Consider the following 25,605-nt stretch of genomic DNA (forward strand, 5'->3'; position numbering starts at 1 on the left):
TATTAATAGAGATGTCAATATATTTCGTGGTTAACTCCCGTCTCTCTTTTCTAGCCAACCAAATTGTTTCTAAAATTTTAACTGCACTCCATTGGGCTGGTCACGTACGAATCAAAAAATTTATCTCTTGCCGTTTGCACAATTTAAAGAACTTTTACATATAAGTGTAAAAGTGTAGTGTTATTTAATTAGTGTAAAAGAAATTACATGTAGTTCGAAATTACTTAAAAAAAACTTTGATTCACGGCTCGCGCTTGAGCTAAATGGGGTAAACATAATTTTCAGAACAAGTTAACTTTAAATAAATTAATTTTGGTCGAGCTTTCTGCTTTGTAGTCGTTTAAAGCTTCTAAAAACGTCACTTAAATATACTGTATGAATTTCTTCTGCGAAAAAATACGGAAAGCGGTATAAACTCAAAGCAACAAGATATAAACTCGCATCTGAGAGGACATCACGGCAAGGGATAAAAAACAAACAACTCACACGGCCAAGGAAAATCAACTTACGGCAAAAGATAATCATTACACCCTTAACAAAATGAAACCAACTCAGGGTAACCAAAATACTCATGCATGTAAGCGTAAATGTACTTGAAGAGACGGAATTAAGGCAAAAGCGGTAAATTATTTTACGGAAAGATCCAAACCTAGCCGATACAAAACGTCGAAACTGCGTCCAGAAAGTAAAAACATATTTTGTCATAAAATCAAGCAAAGCAATCCAGTAGAGTTTATTACCTTACATCTAGTACTAAATCTAGGTCTTGTCCTTTACTTCAGCGGACTTGAACTTTGTCCATGCTAAGATTAGCTTCGTTTCAACACAATTATTTAGCTAAAGCTTAATCGTACTTTCGATTATAAACGAATAAAATAAAAACGAATAAGATTAAAATTAAACTGTTTAGCTGTGGAACGAGAGCGGCATTTTTGTTTTCAGGCGTAAACACCAAATTTACGCACTTAGGTTTCGATACACTTACATATAAAAAAGACCAACAAAATAGAGCAGTTGGATAATAAATCTCTCAGATGTTTTGCTGTGTAGTGTCGCTGAGTAATCTAACCTGTTGTCTTTATTTTGACTTGCACTGTGAGCTTTATTTGCAGTAGTAGTTTCCTTACTTTCCTTGAGAATCAGGCAACCGACGGACAACCTCGTGCCCAGGACTAATCCGTGCGTACGGGTGTAGGCGACCACCAAATCTTTGAAGCTTGATGGGTTTACCAATTTCTCTAAGCTATGGATGCTCCGCTCGCACGCGCCTTCGGCACATGCAGGAGGTCCGCTAACATAAACAACAGGACCTTGTTAAATATTCACATGTACAGCATAAAGTTAAGCCTCTATTCCTTAAAGTATTCATGGTATTTAGAAGCCCACTTTAGTAATAGCTCACTTCGAAAAGAAAGTGGTGGCCTGGGCCGAGAGTATCGTCGCGAATGCTTATGGGATTATTTGGGGTGAGACAAATCACGTTCTTTTTCGTGCAATTTTGCAATCTCGTGGTGTAACATTCCATTTTTTTTTTATCTTTGGAGAAAGAGAAAGAAAGATGGCAATATTAAGCTCAGTAAAGTGATAAAGATGTATTTTTTTTGTTGTCATGAGCGTGTGACAACCAAAACATCATCTGTCCATGAAGGGAATCGAACCATCCCATGACCTTCCAAACACCGGTCGGATGTACTAACCACTTAACTTCAGTGAGACTTGCATTGGATCGAGCTAGGACATTACGATTTGCGATTCTTTGCTGTTCCTTATTCTTTGGTGTTCCAAATTTAATCCTTTGCAATGAGCCCTCATAATGACGTTTTCGAAAACCCTTAAGAATGGTGGTGGCTTAGTATCATATAGCCAGTCACGATAAAAATATAATTAAAGCATGTTTGCAGATATTCATTTTTTTCACTTTAATTGACAAATTTTCAGAACTCTCAGCATATAGGTACCGAGCATTTCGAAGAGATGGCTGAAAATAATTGATGAGTCAATTTTGTTGAATACACAGTACATACTTTATCAAGTACTGAAGTCTCGTGAGTTAACATTAACTCAGTAAGGAAATCAGCAAGAAGGCGCTGCGAATGCTTCCGAGCAAAAATTTCGATAGCTGCACTAATGTGAACTTGCCTACTGTAATGGATGATCACCAGAGTAAACTGATCCAGACTCCCGTTTGCTGGTCATGGTCGCCCTCAAGTTTGTCTTCAGGTTGGGCGAAATTTGTGCTTAACGATCACTTACATTCTGCTGATGTAATTGGCAACGTACATAAAACCTTCGATATAGCATGCGATGCCTTAATTTTCTTTTCTTTTTAAGAAAACGCGAAGATTTCATCCGGTAGAAAGGGGTGATCCGGTCATTTTTTTTTTCATGGACATAGCCCAAAATGAAATCCCTCTCGGCCTTGTGTAAAATCAGGAATAATAAATTATGGCTAAGAGCTGGAAATTTGGGTAAAAGGGAGAGATTTTTTGGTTTTTTTTTTTTTTTTTCGGTCTCGCATGCCAAAACACATGGGAACGTCAACAACCGTGACCAACCAGTTGTAAAAGACATAAATCCCCAGAGGTATAAAATATGGCCAGCTACTGAAAGTTTTAAGCATCCATGCTGTTAAATAGTGAAAAAACCTCGCGGGAGGTTATGACCTCACTCCACCCCTAGTACGTCCGAGCGTTAAATCGTACGTCGTTAAGCATGCCTTGCTGTCAGTGAGGTTGGTGAAATCCAAGATGGCGGCTCTAATGACGTTCTTATAACGTTTCATGTCTTTAATTGAAAACCTGGTTTCCTTGTTTACCACCGGCTTTTTTAACCTTAGACAACCTTACGTTTCTGTATGGCGTTTCGCTTTACATTTCCAACCCTTTTTTAATATTATTTTATATGACGTGAGATCGGACACCATTTTTAAAATTATTTTATACTAGTTGAGAACTCTAACGCAAACTTGTTCCACCTGCTCGCATCCGGCTTTTATTTAACCTTACACATCACTACGTTACGCGTTTTATTTTACATTTCCCCACCCCCTTTTTACTATTATTTGATTTTCGTTCTGATTGGCCACCATTTTGAATATTTAGTGCGCCCTATGGTAACCCGGTAACCCGGTACCCCCCTTACTACTTCCCTCACAATCTGTGGCTGAAGGAAAAGGTTTGACGGAAGCGGAATTGGGTGCTGAAACCAGCTTTAAAATGACTACACGAGATTCAGAGGAAAAAACAGTTTAATGGTGGAGAAGACCAAGTGACCTTGAATTCTGTTCCCCAACGTGGAGAGACGGCGAAAAAGATATTCAAAATTGAAAAGACGGCAACAAAACCGTGCGTTACAAGCCAATGAGTGTTGGTTTATATCACATTGTGATCGAAGTTAATGCTAGGCCGCTGACTTGTAGTCCCTGGATTGTTTAGGAGACTCCACAACAGTACAAATTTCTCCAATCATTTCAATTGCGCATGCATGAAAAAGAAAGTGAAATGTTTTACAGGCCGAGGATGATTGTAGTTGATGAAAAAACTGAAAACTTTGCCGTGGCAGATAGCAATGATAAACGAGATCAGTTGTTTGATCCTAAGATACAGGGGTCTAGTGTTACGAATAAAAGTGAGCTGACATCTGGCATTCACAGCATCTGGTGACGTCATAGTCACTCATCGAGAGGCCGCACAGTCACACAAAATGGCTGTATTCACTGAACGTGGTCAGTTTATTAAACACATCAGTCAGCACCTGACTGATCCTCTGCGACGGAGTCGGAGTCATAACAGGAGTCAAGAGCTTAACAAAATCAGAGTTGGAAGAATCAGAACATTTCCAATTTCTTCAGATTCCGCCTATGGCTCTTCGGTTATGATCCAGTGAAACTGCCATTGTCGAGGTCGCAAGCACAGTCTACTTGCGACTCCGACTATCTAGTTTTCACTAAACCATAAGCGACGGAGTCATGAGCGGAATCGAAACTCTGCTTTCGACTCCGTCGCTTTGATTTTCACTATAGCTGCGCTTCTGGTTACGACTCCGACTCCATCGCTAGTGGAAACCACCCTTAAAGGTGTTTTGATTTCCAATAGGGGTAAAAGTATCTTCAGGGAGGGCGATTATGGTATAGCCGACTTCCTTATTTTGAAAAGAAAACATCTTCGCTGCACTTGGACACGTACTTTCCTCTCACGGTCTAAAAAGTCTCAGTTTCCACGCACGTGACTTTATTTCTTCGTCTCTGACTTTTTCATCTCTTTACAGCTAATTCACTTAAATTTGACCAATGATGTCGCCGAGGAAATCGGCAGGTTTTATTACACGGTTTTAAGTCTTGTACAGAAGAGTCACGTGAAAGAGAAAGCAAAGCGTGAAATACAGCAATAGAACACAACAATAGATGCACTTCATCGCTATCAACTGGAGGAACAATCTTATGTATGTTTCATGATAAAGACACTCACTTTTGATCGACAGTGATTAAAAATGTTCCAAGCACGCAGTGTTCTCTAGGCCACAATTATTTTTTTCGAGTACTGTCTAAGTTCACGTTTCCGGTGACAATTAATTCTTCCTTAGTAGAAATTGGTCTACATTCATTTTACAAAAAGTAGATGATCACTACACTCGAAATAAAAGAAAAACTGATAGGTCACCGTAATTGTAAGAGAAAACGACGATTTATTTCTCTTGCAAGCCAACCGGCATAGAAAAATTACGCTTAAATTCTACGCGGCAAGGATGCGCAATGCGATACTAAGAAAATACCTTAACTACGTTTAGGCAATAAGCCATTAACTAACATTAACAGCAACAATCTATTGGCAATAAGCCACTACCCGATGCTTTTTAATTCACTATTGCCGATATTTTCAAAACAACTCAACCGTTTTGAAGCCGTTAAAATACTTGACTGTGTGAATTTACCATGTTGTGGAACACCCCTCCCTCCCGACCCAGCAGTGAGTCATAAGTACCCAGCTCAGCCACCTGGCCTTCCTTTAGCACCAGAATCAAATCACAGTGTCTGACAGTGTTAAGTCGATGAGCAATGGTGACGACAGTGGATTGTTTTAATTTCTCGTGCACAATGTTCCAGATGATTCTTTCGGTGTTTGGATCCACATGGGCAGTTGGCTCGTCCAAGATGACGATGGTATTTTGCTGTAACAGAGTACGAGCTAAACACAGCAACTGCCGTTCGCCAACACTAAGGTTTCCTCCTCTCTCCGATATCTCGTAGTCAAGTTGTCCCTCAATACTTTCAACCAGACTTTTAAGTTGCACATCTTCAACCACACTCCAAAGTTCACTACCATTGAAGTTTTGAAAAGGGTCAAGATTCTTTCTAATTGATCCTCTGAAGAGTACAGGGGTTTGATTAAGAACTGAAATGCAACGGCGAGCTTCTTGAAGCTGAACACTTTTAACGCTTACGTCATCGATTAGGATCTCGCCTTCAGCTTCGGGCATGCGCAAAAGCGCCGCTACAATGGATGATTTTCCATCTCCTGTTCGACCTCCCACCGGGGAACGGAGAACACGAACAGCGGCCCGGTCAAAGCGACCAACGATTCCCATCTTTGTTTTTCCTTGAATTTCAAAGCTCAAGTTTTTCAACACTTGTGGTCCACCTGAATAATAACGCAATACAACATTCTTGAATATCACGTGTCCATCACGTGGCCAGTTCCTCATTTGCAGTGCTGTAGTCGTGTATCCAGGCTCTGAGTCGAGGCTTGTGTACGTCACGACGCGCTCTACTGACGTCATGAAGCTCTCGACCTTTGAGAACTCCCGCACAGCTATCTGAGAAATATTTATTGTCTTCATCACATAAACAAGGGCAAGTCCTACCAAAGCTGCAAAGAAAAGAAAAGGAATGTTTAAAACAGTTTATTCAGGTGGATTTTTAAGAGGGTCTGAAGGGGGGTACTTCGATAACACTAAACACATTTTTTTGGCTCTGCAACCTGAAACAGTTAAATTTTAGGCAGTAAAAAGTTCATTGTAACAGTAAATTTTATCCACAAAGAAACAAAAACGGTTCCAAAAAGGCCAATGTTATTTTGTTTAGAATATAAAGAAGTTCATCCATTTTCCGACGATTTCCGATCATATCAGAAGATTTCCGAAGATTGCCAAAGATTTCCGAAGAGTGCCGAAGATTTCCGAAGACTACCGAAGATTTCCGAGGAGAAATCTGAAAATTATCTCTAAATTCACGAGTATTTTATCCGTATTTCGAAGAGCAGATAAAAAGTTATAATGCTAAAATTTTTCACGAAGACCCCTTCAAACACTAAACAGTATTTTCTCCGGAAACAGTAAACATAAAAAAAATGGCACACTATAAATTATGGGCGAATAACACTAAACCCCATTCAGACCCTCTTTAAATAAAGTTTGTTTTCAGTGTTCACTGTCACCGCAGCATCAACTTACCTGCATTTTGAGAGAGAAGAATCGACCCTACTGTTACCACACCAATAAAAATTAAACTCAGGAAATCAATTCTAACACCAAACCATCGGGCACTTGCTGCTACCAAAGAAAACACACGGTTGTGTAAATCTTGATGTCTGTTAAAACAATTTGTAAAAAGGATATCTTTCGGAAATGGAACGGAAGTAAAGAATAGTAAGGAATATTATTCAGAAACAATAAAAAAACGTTAGGGAACCGAACAATCTTAGAAGTTATTATACCTTTCAGATAGTACGCAAGCCGGCTGCGATTAGTAAATTTTTGCTGGCTGTTTGCTAGACCACAGCCAGCGCGCTCTTCTCGCGCTTGACTTGACAGAGAGATATAACTGTAACGTTCAAGACTGTAAGATACGAAACCTAAACTTATTTTTGGTTTTTTATATTCAGGGGCGTAGTGGGGGGGGGGGGGGGTTCGAGGGGTTCGAACGAACACCATTTGGAGGTCAATAACTGATGGAGGATTGAAAACACAAACTGTTGATTTCTCAGCTTTAAGCAAATATTGGGGGATATAGACTTCGACAATTGCAAGGATTAACAAGGACAAAGCCTCGCTAAACTAGCCGTAGTTACGTACTGAGAGGCCAAGTTACATGTATTCATAGTATGTATGAATGAATCAAGTTAACAAAACGCCGGAAAGTTAGTGTTATTTTACACTCCATCGAGTTTGAAATATTGACGTGCACAATGTTGAAAATAGCATTTCTGGGCCTCTAGATTTCAAAATATTCTGTGGGGTCATGCCTCCAGACCCCCCCTAGAGGCTCGCGTCTTCGGCGCTCGTATTTAATAAACTCCTCCCCCCCCCCCCCCCCCCCCAATAAATATTCCTGTCAATACGAGCACCCTTCCAAAAACCTCAGCTACGCGCCTGATATTTGGTCCCACCACTGTACCACGTTTTATGGGTACAGTATTTTCAACTAACTGCTTGTCTCTGATTCAAAATGTGGTTTAAATCGCTTGTAAATTAACTAATAATAATATATATTTATAATTAAAACATATTAACGGAACCATTTAGTAAAAACTGCACAAATGGTTGTGAAAAAATGATAGTAGAAAGAAAAAACAGAAAGAAAAGAAACAAGAAAAGGCAAAAAAGCGAAAAAACACAGAACAGACAAGAATAAAAACGGCCTAAAACGCTTTGGTGATCTACCCTCAGCTAATTTGTTTTTATCCCTAATGAATAAACTCAAATTCATAGGAAGTTTATTACTTGTCTGCATATTGAAACAGAGGACAAATACCATGTATTTTGAGTTCTGTAACCCGTGAAATAAACTCTGGAGTAAGCTCTATGTTTTTCCGGCAACTAAAAATAGCTTATTAAAAGTTCCCGATTGTCCCGATTGTTTGTGTTTTTGACAAGGGTTATTGAAACAGCTGTATTTAAAAAGAGCCTTGTTATATGTTATGGTCATAATATTGTTTATAATCTGGTTAAAAGGAAATTAAAATTCTCACCTGTAAAACTGGTTAATAAACTGTTCCTCAGCTTTTCTTGTGCGAATTGTGTCCAGGCCATCCATGGTCTCTGAAAAGTGCGAGAAGACTGGAGTACGGCAAATTGATTCTAATCTCTTTAACTCGCGGGATGTCTTCAGGTAGTAACGTGTTAATAACACAAAAGCGAAAAAGATGGGCAATGAAACGAAACATAACCAGAAATTTGTTATGGACGGCACCAACGCTGCCGAGCCCACAAAGAGAAGGTACTGGATAGCAGAGAGAAAGGTCTTTGGCAATATTTCATCAATGCATCCAATGTCTTTAGAAAATCTGTTTAGTATTCTTCCGGCAGGATTCGTGTCGAAAAATAAAACTGGAGCTTGAAGTAAGCAAGTCACCATTTTATCATGGAGTCGTTCAGACGATCTGAGGGAGGCGTGGAAAAAAAGATAGGCTCGGATTACAGCTACAACAACTGCTGCACAGACGAGACCGCCATACACACTCAGGGATGTCACATCGTGTTGGTATTCCCAAGACATCATGGTCAGGTGAGAAAGCCAGAAGTCTGAAGACACCATTATAACTGAGCGGAAGAGAAAACATAAATATTGAATTTTGAAACAAGCAAGATATTTTTTACCACAAGAACAAGATACTCAAGCATTTGGTGTAGCCTGTACCTTCACCACAGGTTTCATGCATGTAAATTTTGGTATGGAGAACTCGTAGTACGTATCATGATCAAAAATTCCTACCGGGCTTTAACCTTAAAAAAATATAAATGCGAAATTAAGAAAATATATCTGGCCTTGGATGCACGGAAAACCTACGGAACGGATCTTTCGTTGGTCTGTAGATGGAGCCGATGGAATATATGCAGGGCCGTAACCAGGCCTTTGCCATTGACGAGGCAAGATCTCGATAGGGCATGGGTTCTGGGGGCATGCCCTTTATAAAATTTTGAAATCAAGAAGCTCTGAATTGCTTTCAGAGATATTTTTCATGAGGTTTTTCTTGAGAAAAATCAATATTGTTCAACTGGGGATTATTTTCCCAACAAAACATATTTTGCTTTTTTATTTTGGGTAAAAATTAAGACGAGGCAAGTGCCTTGTCTTGCCTCTTTCTAGTTACAGCCCAGATATGTAAAAGCCAAAGTATTTGAATATTTACCTTGAGTTCCAAGGAATAAAACAATCATTGCAACGATTGCCACTGCGTGCATCCCGGCTCTGAAGTAATCCCAATACAGCTTCAACGAGATTGTTCCAATTTCACGGTCTTCCTCAGAAAGATCTAAACGCTTGCCCAGGTTATCGTCAACAGTTCCAAGACACAGCTGGACAGATTCCTGTTGATCCTGTTTCCTGTACCTACTCCGATCCTCAATGTTAGTATTGACTGTATCTAAGACAGTGCTCAGGACACTACCTTCTTTTAGCTCTGAGAAACTGCCTTTACCCAACACAGAGCCTTTGTGCAAAACCACAACTTGGTCAGCTGCTTTCATGTGGCTTTCGGTGTAGGTTACCATGACCCTTATCTTGTCTTGGAGCAGCTGACGTATGCAGTGATTGAATATGTGATCGGCGATTTTAAAATCCACAGCACTAAACGGATCATCCAATAGATACACGTCTGCATCAGCGTAGACTGCGCGTGCGAGGCTGACACGAGCCCGCTGACCTCCACTTAACACGACGCCTCGTTCTCCGACAAAAGTTAGATAACCAGTCGAAAATCGTTCTATGTCTTCCATTAGTGCGCATGCCTGGATTACGTTTAAATATTTGTCTTTATCGTATGGGTTCCCAAATAAAATGTTGTCTCGAAGAGAACCAGAGAAAATCCAGGCGGTTTGAGGGAAATAGGCAATACTTCCAGGGCAGGTTATTGTTCCCGTAGATACGGTAACTTCACCTGCAATTGACGCTAGAAGTGTTGACTTGCCACTGCCAACATGACCTGTGATGACGGTAAGAGTGTTCGGTTTCGCCTGAAAACTGATATTTTCTAGAAGAGACTTTTCGTTTGAGTTACCTGCCTTGCACGTCAAATCTGACACTGATAACGTTTCTGTAATTCTTTTTAATCCCTGTCCGGCAGGCTTTCGTTCTTGAACATTGCACTGGTCATCGTGTTGCTCTAAACTTAGTTCCTTACTGTAGTAGTCTGTATGATGTGTAGCCGGAAGTAGTCTCTTAGTAGCGACAACTGCGTTACTAGTGCCAATTTCATCTTTAAGAATATCCCCGTTTAAGGAACCTTGCAACAGATCACTGCCGCGCATATCTTCTGTTAGCAAGAAGTTTTCTATTCTTTCGAGCGACACAAAAGCTTCGAATACTGATAGCATAGCATTTGTGATGTGGATATGAAGCCCAATCTGCAGAACATGAAGAAATGAGAGTAGCATAAAGGCGCTGGCAGGAGTCAGTTGTTGGCCAGTAAGCACGAGACACAGAACGGAGAGAAATGTAGCTATGGGTGTTACGGAAAATTGGAGGCTTTCGATAGTTGACAGAAATGCGCTCTTTTGAAGGATGATCCGGACCTCTTTCCTGGAATCAGAAAACGTAAATAGTAGATAGTTATCATCCATGAGCACGATTTCCAAGAAAAAAGTCGTCTAACTGGATTTAGCTTGGAATTCAGCTCATAGGTTTTGGCATGCAGCGTTTCCTATTCCGTTATCTATAAGGTAGGTCACCAGGCAATGCATCTAAAACAAAAGAGTGTGACCTACAACTGAGAGTGTTTTATTTTATCGTAAAATGCTAAAATAGTGGAATGCGTTACATACAAAAAACAAATGTAAGGCAGCTATAAATTGTAACGCAAAACTTTGCATGGATGATACATTTACAAAGAGTTAATGCAAGATTGGTGAAACGGAAAAGAAGGTAATGTTTTGTGGATTTGGGGCACAACCATGCTGGCATCCTTTTTTACATTTTTATTCAAATTTTCGTTACGTAGGCGTCACTTGCCCCCAAAACGTGGATATATATTTCCCTGCTGCTGCATGTTTCTTGTCTCACCTTCGTACGTCCTTGATCTTGTCTCCATAGTACCGCTCTAGCGCCTGCGTCTTGAGAACACGGATCCCATGTACCAGCTCGTCCAGCAACGACATGCGCGTGTCCGTCACGTCAGCGGTCCGCTGACGTAATTCAGCAGAGAGAAAAGATACTAAAACTATGTAAGGAACAGTGAACAGCTGAAATAACACGCCAAGGAGAGCTTGCCATCCAATCAGATAAATCAATAAACAGATCACAGCAGGGACTTCAAAGAACGATGCACAAGATAAAATCAACCATTTTGGGGCTTCCTCAAGTCTTTGTACATCATTGGATATTAAGTCGATAATGCGCCCTGTGGTAATCTGACGTAAGTTCTGTTGGCTGATTAAAGGAATCTGTAGAACAGAAAAAAGTAGAAAACGATAGTCGAATTTTACTGATGATTATAAACTGTTTATAAGTGGGGTAATGTGGGGTAGTCCAGTTTCCTTGTATCCCGTTCCAGGGATTTTGACAAGGCTGGTCGGCAGTCCAAAGGTCAAAAAGCGCAGGAGGGGACCAAGAAGTCCAAGAAGGGAAACTGAACTAAGTTCTAAGGGATCATTCCAAATAGGGAGAGAGCATCTTGTATATTTGGAGGCAAGCGTGGCCGAGTGGTTTGGGGCGCTGGTATTGTAATCCGAAGGTCCCCGGTTCAAGACCTGCCCCTGTCACTAGCTGGATTTGTTTCTCGGTTGTCCCGAGTTCAAATCCTCGACCACGCTTTGTATATAGCCAACTGGTCTGCCTCCTGCCAGTTGGGATTTTTAACCTTGTTATGTTCATTTAAAATTATTTGTTTCCTCTGTTTCAGTGGCATGCCTGTAAACTTGCTATCTCGTTGAGATATGAAGCTAAGTGCATAACCACTATAAACATATATTTATTTATATATTTTATATCTTATAAATAGACTTCAATTTGATATTATGTTCGCTTAATACCAAGTATTGGAATTCGGGCTTCAAATGAAGAAATAAGTGCAAAAACACACAATAGCAAACGTTGAAACCAATCGTCACAATTTTTGAACTCGGGCACATGCGGATTTTATAGATGCAGTGCAGAACAAATCACTTTTTGTGAACAATGATCAAACATTTTCTTCCTCAGAGAGGATGCGAAATCCTTCCTTCATAGCACTAAATTAAATATGTTGTTCTTGAAGGTGCAAAGGATTATGAGCTATTTTAGCCGGAAAGTAATCTACACTGTTGCTTTGACTTTGTGTTTGCTCCGTGGCTGTACACGAAATATTTTATGCAATTACTCAATTTAATGTCTGATTGCCTTAACCATCTATTTATTTCTTTTTGTTTTTGTTTTTAGTCGATTACCTACCTTGAGATAGATAATGCCTTTTAGGGCGCTAGACAGCCTCATACCAATGATTTCGTATTTATACGCTATGAAATGTGTGTAGAGGTACGGTAGGCAACATACAACCAGCGATATGGCACTAGTGTATATGATGAAACTGCGATTTTCTTTTGATGTTAACAAATGAATGATTAATCCAAGCAATAGAGGCTGAATAACGCGACATGAAGAGTCCAGTAATAACCCGCAGAGAGGGAAAATGTGTTCTTGCAAGGAAATAGTCTTCGAAACACATTTCCAAAGTTTAGGTTGCCTTCCGTCAGTTTTGTTACATTCTTGCACATGGTTATTCCATGTTTTCCAAAGCTGTTCAGTCAGTTCTCGTGTCCTGTCTTTGTGGTGAAGAGGTAAGAAGTCAGATTGCTTCAAGGGACGCTGGCTTCCTGTTTTGAAAAGACCATTCATCCACCAAAACGTAAGAATAGAGAGAAAGTTTGCAGTTGTCGCTGGGTGACAGTTCTTTTTATCGTCATCATCATTGTCGTCTTCATCACTCGCCAACTTTTTGTAACTTTTACGTGGCATTGCTCTATAAAGTTAAAGCAAAACTGGAGGTAAAGTTTAAACGTTTGTTCTTACCTTTATTCACTGAATTTTTAACTAATATTGTCATGCAATTTAAGTTTCCATGCTGATGGTATAAGCTGTTAATCAATGATAAACGGGATTATACATTTGAAATTTAACGAGTGCCGAAATTCTTTTTATGCAATTCCGTCCTGCATAATTGCTGGCAATCTTCGTGGGTTAAAGCTCTTTGAAGCTCTCCCTGTGACCTCTCTTGTAAGCGACCAGCTTTAACTACGATCATTATTGTAAAACCCCGTTTAAATTGTCAATTTATCCCAAACAAATTCAAAAAGTGAAATTTTGCAGTGCAAAATGGTGAAATTGAAAACCCATCTCTCTCTCGAAAGAGTTCCGTTGCAGGATAGAGTTTGATTGGTTTTTTAAAACAATCAAGTGTGAAAACAAAATCTCTCCCTCCCTTGAAGGTGCGGACTACAGTGTACAGTACAGTATAATCACCTCTCCTGAGCCGACGGTGACCGACTGTCGACTCCGCATGGAAGAGGGGGGGACTGGACGTGGCAGACTGATCGACTGTGAGGAGGAGGGGGATGAGGCGGGGGCATGAGAGGAGGAGGGGAACGACGCAAAAAAAAAAAAAAAAATCACCTCGGAAACTAAGCTGAGATCATGCCCTTCCTCCCTACTTATCCTTCAAACAACCCCTGATCGAGGTACTCGTAAACAAGCCCTTCGACTATTAGGAAAACTTCGTAGACCTACTGATTTGAATTTCTGTCTTTTTTCTTTGCTTCCTTATTCCTATGTTTTATTCGTGACCGCGAGCGGGCTGTCCTTTCTGACTACATGTAAATATTGAGGAATTTTAAAACAATCTTTAAAATCTAAACGGAGCGCATATGTTAATTCTGACTTGCTAGCGTACCACTGAGGCGTGACTCGATTCTTACGGCACGATAAAGTCGAATTAAAAAAAATTTTAAAGCTCAAATAAAGGTCCCATCTTGCAAGAAATATATATCATTCGACATCTTTTATGTGCAGTATCGCACTGTTTACATCTATATGTTAAATTGTCTTGCAGTATTTTGGAGAGCCTTCAGCACGCGAGTCAAAATACAACTTGAGGAAAAAACACACAGCGATACTCCCTACCCAGTAAAGTCGATCTAATAAGAAAATTATTTTACGATGATTTTCTTTCCCATATTTGGCGCTTTCCAGCGGTAAGAAAATTCTCCTTTAATACAAATATATAGTGGTTATGATTTATGTAGAAACTTTATATAACTTAATGCTTACTGGACGTTATTAAATATTCACAATGCGATTTCATTGGTCACAGTCTATTAAATACATACTAGCTTTCAACAAAAACTAGTTGAAATAGCGACAGTCGCTAGGGGTTAGACTTCAGTGAATCACTGAGAAAAATTTCGTGTTTTGAAAAAGTGGTCCGGCTTAGGAGAAATAGCCAGGCAGAGAAGCTTGACTGTCTTGACTGTTCTCGTGACAGTGGTCTTGAAGATCGATCACTCGTTCTTGGCTGACAAAACTTTTATGGCACACAGCCATCTTTACCAAATTTATTTATTTTTTCGAAGAAAAGCCTGTTTGTAAGAAACTATAACGTAGAATACTACGCCAACTTGAGCATGTAAACAGGGCCATGTGTAGGAATCAGCCAGAAATTATCTCCGAATAATCGCGCGTGACTCATTTAGTGAACTCAGCTAAACTGTACTTGCTAAGATAGATCCCTAGTAACTTACCATCAAACATCACAAAGAAATGCCTTTAGTATGTGTTGATATCACAGCCCAAACGAAACAAATGAAAACTCCGCTCGTGTGAACATTCGGTTAGATTTCCTCCCAATCTAATACTTGGTAATTATGCTTAAAACTTCGAGTCTCGTTCTATGCTTGGTTGCTGATGAGAGAGTCATTCTACACCTGACTGCTTTTGGTGCACGAGAGCCTGGTCTGTGGGATAGTACTAACTGATAAAAAACCTGTTGGTTGAGATTTACGAATTTTGTGTTTTCGCATTGCTTTAAATTTAGAAATTATTGAAAAGAGCTAAGATATTGTGTACTGTATTTGTGCTTTTCCTGCGATCGGCGGGCGCATTTTCATTGTAAACTTCACGCTTCTATAACTCTTATATTAACAGATTAACGCCCCTTTAGGCTAGATTCAACCATCAATCAAACAATGCCTTTTAAATGTAGTACAGTTGAATCCCGATAACTCGAACCCGCAGTAACTCGAACCTCCCGCTAACTCGAACCATTTTCGATTCCCCTTCATTTTTTTTTTTTATTATTTTTACCCTCTATAACTCTAACTCCCCTTTTTTCTATCTTTTTTTTTTTTCTTTTTAATATTCGTTTTTTGGGGTTTACCGTATCTTGATCCAAAAGTGTCCCCGATAGCAAAAAGTATCTTCTTTTAAATGAACATTCGTCAAGATTTTCTTCCAATCATTTACTTTAGTTATTATGCCAAACATTCATCATGATTTTAAACATGTTTCATGCTTGACTGCCGGGTTTTCCGTGAGAATCTCATTCTATGTGTGACTATATAATGCACGGTTCATGCATGAGGGATGCTGTACAAAATATTAACTGATCATATATGTTCATATGCTTATGAGAAATATGGAAATCTACTATCAAAGTGCCAGATCTTTTGCATTTGTGCTTCATCGGCAAATGGCGGACACATTTTCAAGATAAAAGGACCCTATATTAACACCCCTTCAGGCTTGATTGAACAATCTATCACATACAATACATAAACGAACACCACAAACAATGCTTTTTGAATGTGGTCGCAACGTGCCCCCGATAGCAGAAGTTTCTTCTTGATAGAAATGCACTTTAGCTAAGATTTTCTCACAGTCGTTTATGTGTTTTAATTAATATGCCTACAACTTTAAAGTTGTTCTGTTCATAACTGCTGTTGTGCGCATTTCGTTCTTTGTGTGACTATGAGGAATTGAACAAAATAACTGTGCATTACTCATGCATAGAATGAGAACACAGAGATTCATACACCGCAACCGTGCTGGTCGGGGGTAGCGGGGAGACTGGGCTGGCTGTTTCTTTTTTACCGGGTTGATTTTTCATTTTTTTTTTTTTCTTTTTAATTTTGGACTATTGTCTTCACTGGTATTTCCAGGGCGGGGGGGGGGGGGGGGGGGAAGAAACGAGGTCTGGGACCGAGTAGCGATGCTCTCACAACTTGCAACGCGATCAATTTACGAGGTAGTAAGCGGTTTTTGGTCGATGATGAAACAGGCAGTCTTTTCCCGCGAAATGGAAGCTATGGCAATCGCGACTACCATGCCGTGGAATCACTTATTATAAAGGGCTTCGATTCTCTTAACAAAAAATCTAAAACCAGTGTGATTATCCGAAAATTTCGTATGGTGTAGTTTTTAGAAGAGAGGGGAGGGAAAAGGAGAAAAAAAAAAAAGGGGGGGGGGGGGAGAAAAGTTTTTTCTCCTTTTTTCCATAAAAAAAAATAATCGAACTCTCTCACTGGTCCCATGTTGTTATTGTTTTGGCAAGTTCACAAAGAAAGGTGCTGCTCATGCGCCTTAGAGACATTCGCTGACTACCACCCCGATGATCGCTTTGCAAGTTGTGAGAGCATCTCTCAGATTTCATATAAGAGAATGTATGGGAAGTTGCTTCCCCCCCTGGGTATTTCGTTGTTGTGGTTTTTAAGACACTTCTTTGAGAGAATAATGCCTTGAGTGGGTAGTCTAGCGCTTGCTTATTTCAGATCATCTTATGAGATAAGTTGGCTGTCTTTTGGTTATAACGTTATAATATCTTTGAACTGTTATTTCGGTAAAATTAAATACAAATAAAAAAAATACTTCGGTAAATTAAATACAATTTATCAGTGTAATAAAAGGATTTTTTTTAAAAAAAACACTTTAAAGACAATTGACAATTTGTCTCTCTCATGATAACTTTGTACTGACACAGAAGCCATAAATTCTAAGCTCATACGACAGCGAATTGACTGTTTCGTTCCTCAGCAAGAAAATGACTCTTTGTAGAATTCTGTTCTTTAAAAGTAGTTGCACGCGACAGAACCAATCAGGCAATTGCCTCAAATACAAGCCATCTAAGATTGCGTTTGACTTTGCGAATTCACCATGTTGTGAAACACCCCTCCCTCCCGACCAAGCAGTGCATCATACGTGCCCAGCTCAGCCACCTGGCCTTCCTTTAGCACCAGAATCAAATCACAGTGTCTGACAGTGTTAAGTCGATGAGCAATGGTGATGACAGTGGATTGTTTTAATTTCTCGTGTACAATGTTCCAGATGATTCTTTCGGTGTTTGGATCCACGTGAGCCGTTGGTTCATCTAAGACGACGATAGTATTTTGCTGCAACAGAGTACGCGCTAAGCACAGCAACTGCCGTTCGCCAACACTTAAGTTTCCGCCTCTCTCCGATATCTCATAGTCCAGTTGTCCCTCAATACTCTCAACCAGACTTTTTAGTTGCACATCTTCAACCACACTCCAAAGTTCACTATCGTTGAAGTTTTGAAAAGGGTCAAGATTCTTTCTAATCGATCCTCTAAAGAGTACAGGGGTTTGATTAAGAACTGAAATGCATCGGCGAGCTTCTTGAAGCTGAACACTTTTAACGCTTACGTCATCGATTAGGATCTCGCCTTCGGCCTCGGGCATGCGCAAAAGCGCCGCTACAATGGACGACTTTCCGTCTCCTGTTCGACCGACGATTCCTATCTTTGTTTTTCCTTGAATTTCAAAGCTCAAGTTTTTCAACACTTGTGGTCCACCTGAATAATATCGCAATACAACATTCTTGAATCTCAGGTGACCATCACGTGGCCAGTTCTTCATTTGCAGTGCTTTTGCCGTGTATCCAGGCTCTGTGTCGAGGCAAGTGTACGTGATGACGCGCTCTACTGACGTCATGAAGCTCTCGACTTTTGAAAACTCCCGCACAGCTTTTTGAGAAAAATTTATCGTCTTTACCACATACACAAGGGCAAGTCCGGCCAAAGCTGCAAGAAAAGGAGTGATAATGCACGGAATTAGTATAATAATAATAATTAAGACTTTATTCATGTGTCTTTGTGTTTAGCCCTTACGGGCTAATTGGGGACACCTACAATTCTTAAAATAACGTACCTAAGATACCTTGAAAAATGGTCCTAACTAAGAAATAAAACGTACAATATAAATGGTTAAAAAAACAGCGTCCAATGCTTAAAATTGGCCCCTAACTAATTTGTGAGTAACTCGCTACAGAGCTTACAGCAATTGTAGTAACTTTAATTGTCCACAAATCTGACAGGTTTAATTTTCTGATTTTATTTCTGAAAGTTGCCAGTATGGGCGAGTAGTCATCAAGGTCTTTGTTCATTTAGACCATAAAAACGCCTCGAGATATTTGATTAGGTTTTTACCGGAACGTGTGGTATAAAAAAATCAGTGTTAATCAGCATGGAGACGTTGGGCGGTGCATGACCATTCTTTACCTTGTACATGAGCGTGGCTGTATCTTGTAGACGCCTATTGTACAGCGTAGGAAAATTTGCACGTCTTAAGAGTTCTTCATATTTCAGAGTCAGAGTAGGATCTGTATATTGCTCTATAAGTGCTCGTTCTTCGCTCGAGCTTCCTTTGGCCTTACATGCAGAAATTCCATATTAAGTGGCAGTGTATTTATTGAGGCAAATAAACGTCTTATACAGTAATAGCTTGGCCTTGCAAAGTATTAAATTGCGTAGACGAAAAAGAACTCCGACTTTCTGACTGGCCTTAATGCATAACTCGCGGATATGCTGGGTGAATCTAGATTTTCGTCGATGTGAGCTCCTAGTAGTTTGATTTGTTTACAGAGCTATCTTAACGGACAGTTCAAGTGTTTTTTGTTTAACTTTGATCTTAATAAAATAAATCTTCAATCCAGTTTGTATGTTTACTCCAGCTTAAAATGTTGTCAAGTTTATTTCTTTTGGGTAAAGTTTATTTTAGTGTCTCCATTGTTAGGTCTCTGACCTAAAAAGAAACTTAAAAAAATAACCACATTATGAATGTCACCCTGAGTTTTGTTGCAACTTACCTGCATTGTGAGAAAGAAATATGCAAACCATCGCCACTACAGCGATGAAAACCAAACTCAGGAAGTCAATTCTAACTCCAAACCATCGGGCACTTGCTGCTACCAAAGAAAACGCACGGTTATGTAGATCTTGATGTCTGTGAAAATCATCAACAATACAGTCAGTCCCGTTGTAACAAAACCGAAAATAATGAATCGAACCACAATACTTAGAATGACAATTCGCGTGCAAGTCCAGCCTTATGTAAGACTATTTTACCACAATATAAATACAAAATATTGATATAAAAATGGCATAAAATAGGCCATTTCCGAGTTACTATTTGCCTCTGTTTCAAAACGGGTCTAAGTGCGAAACCATTCAAATGAAAATGAGTTCGATTTGCATTAAAATGGGCCTGTAGGTGAAACTCATTTTCATATGAATGGTTTCTTACGTTGACTCGTTTTGAAGCAGAGGCAAAGGGTAACTCGGAAATGGCCTATTAAATGCACAAATATACCTATATGAACATAATAATAGAAGTCAGCGCGACATGGGGTCCCCGACTGAACTGGGAGACCTCAGGCTCGTGCAGGCCCGTCAAATGTCCAGCTAGATCGAGAACATATCTCCTGATGCTCATGCGCGGAGAACGCCTGACCGAGACCACGAACACCGCCAGCTGATGCAACAAGCAGGAAAAGTGCAGACGCGGTGAGGAAATGGATGATCAGATCGTTGATGATCAATGATGACAAAACCGAGTTGTATCGGCACACGACAACAGCGAAACAGATTCGTGTTCCATTACTGTGGCGATATCCAGTCCAGCCATGGTACAAAAACAGTGGATGTGGTTTACAGCAACTTAAGTGATCACTGATCATTACAAGGCTTGTTGCGGCTTTTTCTTTCTTTTGAGACGTTTGATATTATCGAGAGATTCTTTAATTACTTTGGTTCATCTTTTATAACCAGCCGTTGCCTATTGTACTGGTGTATTGTTTGGCTTACCAAGGGAGATTGATACGTGACAAAATGAGAGAAGACTACTGGTGGAAGTCACATTACACGGCGCAGCTGACTGGTGCGGTGGATGAATGAATGAAATGAATGGCCTGGGCAACAGGAGGAACGAAAAACAAGGTCACTGGTGCCCATGACACCAAGGGAAGAGTGTAATGGGAGAGATTAGGAGCGAACTGGAATGACTGGGAGCCGAGCGACACACTGACTTCATCACACAGAGATAACGAGGATGAAGAAAGAAAATGGCTTATAATTAGCAATTATTATTATTATTAGTAGATGTTTGAAGGTCCGTTGGCCCATAGCAAGCCTTTCAGTTTAGGTAGGTGAAGGTCAGAGGTGTTTCTAATATTTCGTTTGTGAATAATGGAGCGTTTGGAGATTTTATCACAGATAAGCAATTGCGGAACGCTCGGTATCGTCAACGCAACCTATTGCTTCGCAGTGTTTAGGAACTCAGAGGAGGTCGTTTGCTTGAAGTGAAGTTGGCTGACATCCAGTTCTACTTGCCGCCGATTTGACAGGCAAATCAAACTACACTGTTATCAACTTTACTTATTTCGGGTCGACCATCAGTCAAAAAACAATCAGTACAAGCCAACCAAACGTTATAGGGCCGTATAGACCGCAGTACGTTAACTAGAGAATAATCCGGGTATTGCCGAAGTTACAACAGACTAAGAAGGAATTCTGACCTACAGGAAGGCCACTAACTGTGACCAACACCTAGAGCCTATGATTCACACCATCCTCAGCTACATGTATCGTTAAAAGCTGTATACGATCGAGTCAAACACCTCACAACGAAACCATCAGTTATCTTTGAAGAAAAGAACTATTGTCATCACTAGTTGTTTTTAAGGGATATCCATGTCCGTTTGTTCAAAAGCTCACAAAAAAAGAACAACAGCTAACAAAAAACCCGCGGAGGATTGAAGTCTACTGCTGGTCTACCTTCTGCCTACATCAACAAAGCGTACACACCGTCTTCAAAACTCCTAGGGCTCACTTAGTGAGACCTAAAGACCCTCTAGACACGGTGTCGTCTATAAGGTTCTCTGTGCATGGATGTTGCAAAGTAAATGTTGGGGAAACAGGGCGATCGTTATCACGCTACTCCCTGCAGCTCCGCAGCTCCATCGCTAGCCTCGAACATTCGTGCCGAAAAGCAGATCAAGCGACGACGTCTAAAGCGCAGATGAATAGGGACTGCTTTGACTGTTAACGGTAAGATTTATGCCCAGCAATGACTGTTGGCCAACAAGATGATATCCAGCGCAAAGGCAGCATATTAATATTAGAAGAGCTCCAGCACGCGAAGCGCTCCAGCGGAGCACCATGGGTAAGAAAATTTGGTAAAACCATGAAGCCGAAAAAGTTTGGTTATCGGGTGAGCGTATGCTCTCCCGTACAGACTCTCGGGGAGGGGGAGGGGAGTCACAAGGCAACCCGCGAGGGGGGATGTCATCTTATCATATCCTAACGAAGGTTAACGCTTGTATGTTTGTTATTGAACGTCCATGTTATGGTCAATTGACAGCTGTCAAAACAAGGTTTCCGCTGACCAGAATAACATGACCATATCGCAGGCTCAGGTGTACAGTTCTTCGAGGTCATGTATTTTTTGAAGTTGACCGCTGACCAAGAGACTTTTTGCCGTTGTAACACGGTGTCAAATCTTCCTTTTTTTTGACTAGGGTAAAGACAGGATTTGAAATAAAACAAGTGCTTACCTGTAAAACTGGTCAATAAACTGTTCTTCAGCTTTTCTTGTGCGAATTGTGTCCAGGCCATCCATGGTCTCTGAAAAGTGCGAGAAGACTGGAGTACGGAAAATTGATTCTAATCTCTTTAACTCGCGGGATGTCTTCAGGTAGTAACGTGTTAACAACACAAAAGCTAAAAAAACGGGCAGTGTAATAATAATTATCCAGAAGTTCGTTAAGGACGGCACCAACGCTGCTGCGCACACAAAGAGAAAGTATTGAATAGCAACGAGGAAGGTCTTGGGCAACACTTCATCAATGCATCCAATGTCTTTAGAAAATCTGTTTAGTATTCTTCCGGCAGGATTCGTGTCGAAAAATAAAACGGGAGCTTGAAGTAAGCAAGTCACCATTTTATCATGGAGGCGTTCAGATGATCTGAGAGAGGCGTGGAAGAAAAGATAAGCTCGGATTACAATCACAACAACTGCTGCACAGACGAGACCGCCATACACACTCAGGGATGTCACGTCGTGTTGGTATTCCCAAGGCATCGTGGTCAGGTGAGAAAGCCAGAAGTCTGAAGACACCATAATAACTGAATGAAAGAGAAACAAAACAAAATAAACAGTGTGAGATACTCGAGAGTGGATTCTCGCGCGCTCCACGCGGAATAATGTCTACTTTACGAATGATTTAAGGAAAGTTGTGAATAGAAAAAGAGAAGAAATGTATCACCGAACCATAAATCCTTACTGGAATTTAACCCTAGAAAATAAACTAGGCCATGTGAGGTCAAGAACGCACTAAAACGCACAACATACGCAACGGATCTTCGATGTTCTGCAGATTGAACTTAGATTATTTGCACGTAAACATTCATTTTTTTTATATTTACCTTGAGTTCCAAGAAACAGAGTGATCATTGCAACGATTGCTACTGCGTGTATGCCAGCTCTGAAGTAATCCCAATACAGTTTCAACGAGACTGTGCCAATGCCACGGTCTTCCTCAGAAAGACTTAAACACTCGCCCAAGTTATCATCAACAGTTCCAAGACACAGCTCGACAGATTCCTGTTGGTCCTGTTTAGACCTCTTGCGATCCTCAATGTTAGTAACGACTGAATCTAAAACAGTGCTCAGGACACTGCCTTCCTTTAGCTTTGAGAAGCTGCCTTTCCCCAGCACAGAGCCTTTGTGCAATACCACAACTTGGTCAGCGGCCTTCATGTGGCTTTCCGCGTAGGTAACCATGACTCTTATCTTGTCTTGGAGCAGCTGACGTATACAGTGATTGAATATGTGTGCGGCGATTTTCAAATCCACAGCACTTAACGGATCATCCAATAGATATACGTCTGCATCAGCGTATACTGCGCGTGCCAGGCTGACACGAGCCCGCTGACCACCACTTAACACAACGCCGCGTTCTCCGACAAATGTTAGATCACCAGTTGAAAATCGTTCCATGTCTTCCTTTAAGGCGCATGCCTGGATTGCGTTTAAATATTTGTCTTTGTCGTATGGGTTTCCAAATAAGATGTTGTTGCGAAGAGTTCCAGAGAAAATCCAGGCGGTTTGAGAGAAATAGGCAATACTTCCAGGGCAGGTTATTGTTCCCGTAGATACGGCAACTTCGCCTGCAATTGACGCTAGAAGCGTTGATTTGCCACTGCCAACATGACCTGTGATGACAGTAAGAGTGTTCTGTTTCGCCTGAAAACTGGCATTTTCAAGAAGATACTTTTCGTTCGAGTTACCTGCCTTGCACGTCAAATCCGACACTGATAACATTTTTAGAATTCCTTTAAATCCCTCTCCGGCTGGCTTTCGTTCTTGAACATTGCACTGGTCATCGTGTTGCTCTATACTTAGTCCCTTTCTGTTGTCTGTTGGATGCAAAGCTTGAAGTAGCCTGTTAGTAGCGATAACTGCGTAACTAGTGCCAATTTCATCTTTAAGAATATCCCCGTTTAAGGAACCTTGCAAGAGACCACTGCCGCGCATATCTTCTGTTAGCAAGAAGTTTTCTATTCTTTCCAGCGACACAAAAGCTTCAAATACTGATAGCATGGCATATGTGATGTTTATATTAAGCCCAATCTGCAGAACATGAAGGAAGGAGAGTAACATAAAGGCGTCAGCAGGTGTCAGTTGTCGGCCTGTAAGCACCAGACACAAAACAGAGAGAAATGTAGCTATGGGAGTTACGGAAAATTGCAGGCTCTCGATAGTCGACAAGAAGGCGCTCTTTTGAAGGATGATCCGGACCTCTTTCCTGAAATCAGAAAAAGTAAATAGTAGATAGTTATTATCCATGCGCACGTTATTCCAAGAAACGGTTGTCGTCTAACTGGATTTAGTTTGGAATTCAGCTCATAGGTTTTAGCATGCAGCTTTAGGCCACCAGCTAACGGATTTTAAACAAAAGGGGTGACCTACAACTGAGAGAGTTTTATTTTCTCGTAAAATGCTTAAATAGTGAAATGCGTTACGCACACAAAACATATCTAAAGGCTGTAAAGGCAGCTATAAATTGTAAAACAAAATTTGCATGGATGATAAATTTACAAAGAAAAGAAAAGAAGGTAACTGTTTTTGGGTTTTGGGGACAACCATGCTGGCATCCTTTTTTTCATTCTTATTCAACAGCATTTTTATTTTACGTTTCATAGGCGTCACTAGTCCTCAAAACGTAGATATATATTTCTCTGCTGCTGCATGCATGTTTTCTTGTCTTACCTTCGCACGTCCTTGATCTTGTCTCCATAGTACCGCTCTAGCGCATGCGTCTTGAGAACACGGATCCCATGTACCAGCTCGTCCAGCAATGACATGCGCGTGTCCGTCACGTCAGCGGTCCGTTGACGTAATTCAGCAGCGAGAGAAGATACTAAAACTATGTAAGGAACAGTGAGGAGCTGAAATAACACGCCAAGGAGAGCTTGCCATCCAATCAGATAAATCAATAAAAAGATCACAGCAGGGACTTCAAAGAACGATGCACATGATAAAATCAACCATTTTGGGATTTCCTCGAGTCTTTGTACATCATTGGATATTAAGTCGATAATGCGTCCTGTGGTGATCTGACGTAAGTTCTGTTGGCTGAGTAAAGGAATCTGTATAACAGAAAAACATACATATAAGCCGATAGTCTAATTTACTGATGATTAAAAGTGGTACATTGAATTTATGAGGTTTATAAGGTTGGTCGGCAGTCCAAAGATCAAAACGCGCGGAAGGGGACCAAGAAGTCCAAGAAGGGAAACTGAACTAAGTTCTAAGAAATCATTCCAAATAGGGAGAGGGAGAGCTTCTTGTATATCTTTTAAAAAGTGACTTCAATTTCATATTATTTTCGATTATTTAATACCAAGTATTGGGATTCGGGCCTCAAATGAAGAAATAAGTGAAAAACACACTAAAGCAAACCTTGAAACCAATCGTCACAGTTTTTGAACTCAGGCACATGCGAATTTTACCAGTTGCAGAGCATATCACTTTTTGTGATCAAAAATTTTCTTTTCCATAGAGGATGCGAAATTCCTTTCTTCATACCATTAAATATGTTGTTGTTAATTGAAGGTACAAAGAACAATTATGAGCTATTTTAGCCGGAAAGTAATCTACACTGCCCGGGGGGGGGGGGCAGACGGGGAGGCCGCCCGCCCCCCCCACAGACAGCTAACCTGAGGACCCCACCTGAGACTGGCGTGGACGAGCACGCTGCAAACGCACAAACAGCCAAATGCGGCGAAAAAGGCCCAGCCAATGACAGACCACCCCAACAACCGTGAAACCACCCAAACCGAAGCGGGCCCCGGC

The 25,605-nt window shown here is 40.6% G+C and overlaps 2 protein-coding genes across 2 annotated transcripts; both read right to left on the reverse strand.

Moving 5' to 3' along the window:
- Positions 1–4,026: 4,026 nt before the first annotated feature.
- Positions 4,027–9,576, reverse strand: LOC144643942 (ATP-binding cassette sub-family C member 4-like). The gene is made up of 5 exons (XM_078503341.1): positions 9,126–9,576; positions 7,965–8,535; positions 6,448–6,584; positions 5,571–5,864; positions 4,027–5,522 (listed from the first exon to the last, which is right to left on the reverse strand). The coding sequence occupies exons 1-5, from the start codon at positions 9,484–9,486 to the stop codon at positions 4,903–4,905; spliced, it is 1,983 nt and encodes a 660-aa protein (XP_078359467.1). The 5' UTR covers positions 9,487–9,576; the 3' UTR covers positions 4,027–4,902.
- Positions 9,492–25,251, reverse strand: LOC144642267 (ATP-binding cassette sub-family C member 4-like). The gene is made up of 8 exons (XM_078501246.1): positions 25,213–25,251; positions 24,520–24,899; positions 22,674–24,055; positions 21,803–22,373; positions 12,359–12,926; positions 10,994–11,373; positions 9,639–10,513; positions 9,492–9,562 (listed from the first exon to the last, which is right to left on the reverse strand). The coding sequence occupies exons 1-8, from the start codon at positions 25,249–25,251 to the stop codon at positions 9,492–9,494; spliced, it is 4,266 nt and encodes a 1,421-aa protein (XP_078357372.1).
- Between the last annotated feature and the right edge of the window lie 354 nt (positions 25,252–25,605).

This window comes from Oculina patagonica, chromosome 2 (assembly GCF_052425735.1).
Source record: "Oculina patagonica isolate OP01 chromosome 2, crgOcupat, whole genome shotgun sequence".
Taxonomy (NCBI): domain Eukaryota; kingdom Metazoa; phylum Cnidaria; class Anthozoa; order Scleractinia; family Oculinidae; genus Oculina; species Oculina patagonica.

Excerpts from the sequence above, each read along its gene's own strand:
- LOC144643942 (XM_078503341.1), bottom strand. The coding sequence starts at position 9,486 with ATGGTAACCTACACCGAAAGCCACATGAAAGCAGCTGACCAAGTTGTG. Across the intron at positions 6,585-7,964 it reads TTTATTAACCAGTTTTACAG|ACATCAAGATTTACACAACC; the intron begins GTGAGAATTTTA and ends TTGTTTTAACAG. Across the intron at positions 5,865-6,447 it reads TCTTCTCTCTCAAAATGCAG|CTTTGGTAGGACTTGCCCTT; the intron begins GTAAGTTGATGC and ends TTTTCTTTGCAG.
- LOC144642267 (XM_078501246.1), bottom strand. The coding sequence starts at position 25,251 with ATGTGCCTGAGTTCAAAAACTGTGACGATTGGTTTCAAG. Across the intron at positions 24,900-25,212 it reads CTGTGACGATTGGTTTCAAG|ATTCCTTTACTCAGCCAACA; the intron begins GTTTGCTTTAGT and ends TCTGTTATACAG. Across the intron at positions 11,374-12,358 it reads AAGGCATTATCTATCTCAAG|ATTCCTTTAATCAGCCAACA; the intron begins GTAGGTAATCGA and ends TCTGTTCTACAG.